Source organism: Abrus precatorius, unplaced genomic scaffold (assembly GCF_003935025.1).
Source record: "Abrus precatorius isolate BTA unplaced genomic scaffold, Abrus_2018 Scaffold2, whole genome shotgun sequence".
Lineage (NCBI taxonomy): Eukaryota > Viridiplantae > Streptophyta > Magnoliopsida > Fabales > Fabaceae > Abrus > Abrus precatorius.
Genome location: NW_020874362.1, coordinates 23662519 through 23665608, shown reverse-complemented (window position 1 = coordinate 23665608; position 3090 = coordinate 23662519). Strand labels below are relative to the sequence as shown.

General features: G+C 34.9%; 1 protein-coding gene across 1 annotated transcript; it reads left to right on the top strand.

Annotated features, from left to right (window-relative positions):
- Window positions 1–567: 567 nt before the first annotated feature.
- Window positions 568–2689, top strand: LOC113858349 (protein PHYTOCHROME KINASE SUBSTRATE 1-like). The gene has a single exon (XM_027490959.1). The coding sequence runs from the start codon at window positions 853–855 to the stop codon at window positions 2317–2319; it is 1467 nt and encodes a 488-aa protein (XP_027346760.1). The 5' UTR covers window positions 568–852; the 3' UTR covers window positions 2320–2689.
- Window positions 2690–3090: the final 401 nt, after the last annotated feature.

The following is a 3090-nucleotide window of genomic DNA, read 5'->3' as shown; positions in this document are numbered from 1 at the left end:
TAAACACATCACAATAAAAGTTACCATCATCATTATTTATATAATAATTTTTTCGTAAATTAATTATTTAAAAATATATAAATAAATTTAACATATTATTTTAATTTTATAAAAAATTTAAATTAATAAATAATATACAACAGTTTTTTATGATTTTTAAAATGTTAAATATTTTTAAATACTTATTTTCTGTATAAATATTTGCTAGTACAAACAGATATGAGTATGGGAGAAATACTACCCGATTTACTGCTAACATTACCAAATTTATTTATTTATTTATTAGAGTAAGTTTGAATGAGGAATAAAATAAAGATAAAACATAGAAACATAAAAAGTAAAATAAAAATAGAGTAAAAAACTAATAATAAAATTGTCATATTGCTTTGAATTCAAAGTAATTTTCACATGAAAACTATAGATGAAATGTAATTCAAAGTAATTTTAGCTTGAAAACTATGGATGAAACGTCAATTAAGCTAACAACACATGGCCCGACCTATGTGACATTTTGCATATTCCACTAGCCTACTTATAGACCGACTCCTAAATTGGCAAGGCATCCATTCATATGCTCTCTTCCCTCTGTCTAGCTTTAGCTTTTCCATCACATAAAAAAAGTTTTCCCTTAATTCATGTTTGATCCTTAAACAGAGGGAATTGTTCCTTATTCTCCTAGCCCTTTCAATACTCAAACTTCTCAATAACATCTACTGTTTTATTTTCAAGAATTGTACTGTCTTGTCTTCATCATTTTCTTTTTCTTTTTTCATTTTGTTCTTGCCTATTCTTCTATTAACAAACAAGTTTTATTTTCTCTGTCATTTACCTACAACTTAATATCATTCAACTATGGTTACCATATCATCCTCCACGAACAGCACCTTCCATGAGTTGCGAACTTTCAACTCAGAGAGCAAAACTCACCTCAGTGATGCCATTTTCTCACTATACTTAAATGACAAAGAAGGGACTGAACCAAGCCAAAAACTTGGTCGTTTTAACAGCAACAAAAAGTCTCCACTTAACCATCCAGAAAAGAAGGAAGAAAATGGAGAAATTGGAGTGTTTGGGGCTGAAAAGTACTTCAATGGAGGAGAAGTTAACACCCCAAGAGCTGCCAACATAGTTGCTACAAGGTACCTTCACCAGAGAGATGAAAACATGGTTGTAGCAACTAGAAAGCACACAATTCAGTATGGAACTCCAAGCATTCTATCTGAATCAACAACTTGCAACAGCCAAAGTGTGTTGTTGCATGGTGGAATGAGGAATTCTTTAAAGAGCAGAAAAGAGAAGGGACAGGCCAAGAGTGTTCTAGCTGGTCTTGGTTTCAAGTGCTCTTGTTCTGATAAAGATTCTGTTGATGCAGGTGAAATCAGTTTTAACAAAACTGCTTCTTATGGTGCAGTTCATGGCAAAACAACACCAAGAAAGCTCATTGATATTGCTGCTCTAGATGCTTCTCATTCAATTAAAGTAAGTAAGCCTAATGCAGAACTTTTGAAAATCAGTAGAGATGTTTACTTCCAGAAGCAAGAGAACACAGAAAAAAACAGTATAGCATTCTCAACCATGAGTCCTGGCTTAGGAAACCAAAACCATGTCAAAATGCAACAACTTACACCAGAGGAAGAAGAGCAACCAAGGAAATCACTAGAGGTGTTTGGCTCCCCAATATTGAGAAACAAGAGAAATTCTTTGAGCTTTGATAAAAGGTTGATAATGCCCGTAAGAGATGCTGCACCTAAAGTGGAAGAGATTGAAGCATGCTACAATGATGCTGCCAGTGATGCAAGTTCAGACTTGTTTGAGATTGAAAGCATCAAAGGAAAAACCAACCCTTTCCTTGCAAGGCAAGCATCAGATGTAGCTTCAAGCTGTGTCAGCCCCACAAATTATGCACCAAGTGAAGCAAGCATAGAGTGGAGTGTGGCCACAGCCAGTGCTGCAGTCATGTCAGATTGTGAAGATCAAATGTCTGAGGAAACCATAAGGAGTCCAATAAAAACATCATTCACTCCCTCAAATGTAAAAGCAAAAGCCAATAAAGAGGTTCAGAGAAGGCGCCCTAGCGTGTTGTTGGGTTGCAAGAGCCACAAAGCTGTTAGAGTTGCTGGTGATGCCTTCATAACCTATGAGAAAACAAGTTCAACCCCACAATTTCGTAATAAGACTAATTCCTCTCAGTTGGCAAGGTTTCCTTCAGAGACAAAACTTGGAAATTTTGGTGCAAGGCATGGACAACATCATGCTTATGCCACACCAACACTGCAGCACTCTCACTCACCACATGCTTCAAAACTACTATACATTTAGGAATATGAAATTTTTTTTGTTTCTTTCTTTTGGTTTGGGAATTTTGTTCAGTTATGTATAAGGATAACGGGAGTGTCAAAGGGAAAGGGAGCATCGGCTTCAAAATCCCATCTCAAAAGTAAGGTTAAGGTGTCTCTTGTGTACTACTTACTACCTATCGCTCATAGTAATCTTCTTGTACTTTTCTGTTGGCTTTGATATCATATATATTTCCATTCGGTATTTGCAGTTTCTGGTTTATCATAATGGGAAGAAAATGGATGCTTTGTAGTGATGCATTTGATTTCATATAAAGAAAGGGATGTGAAAAGTGACCTCGTACCGTGAACACGTACATGAGAAAAATGCCACTCCCTGGGACACAAGCCTATTATTGCATAGCTTTGTTAGTATGCCTTCTGCTGGATCTGATCCTGGGATGAGAACCATGTCATAGTTCATTTAGCATGGATTTGCAACAGTTTTCCTTTTTCACTTTTGAAATATTATATCCACGTGTAAAACAATAGTATACCTTGCCAAATTTCTCACTGTTTTGTCGGCCATTTGAAATAGTACATCCAATCAACAAAGACGACAAAAGGAAATTATAAATTTACATGAAAAAGGCATAGGCACTTGCATTTTTCATTTTTAGCTCTGAATCTGCTGAACTGAAACGCAATATATTCAAGGAGCTCATTTCAGTTATCTGATCATAATAGTCATTTTGTTTACATTTTAATTAAGTATTTTTACATAAATTTCTATCGTTATTTTTACTATAAAATT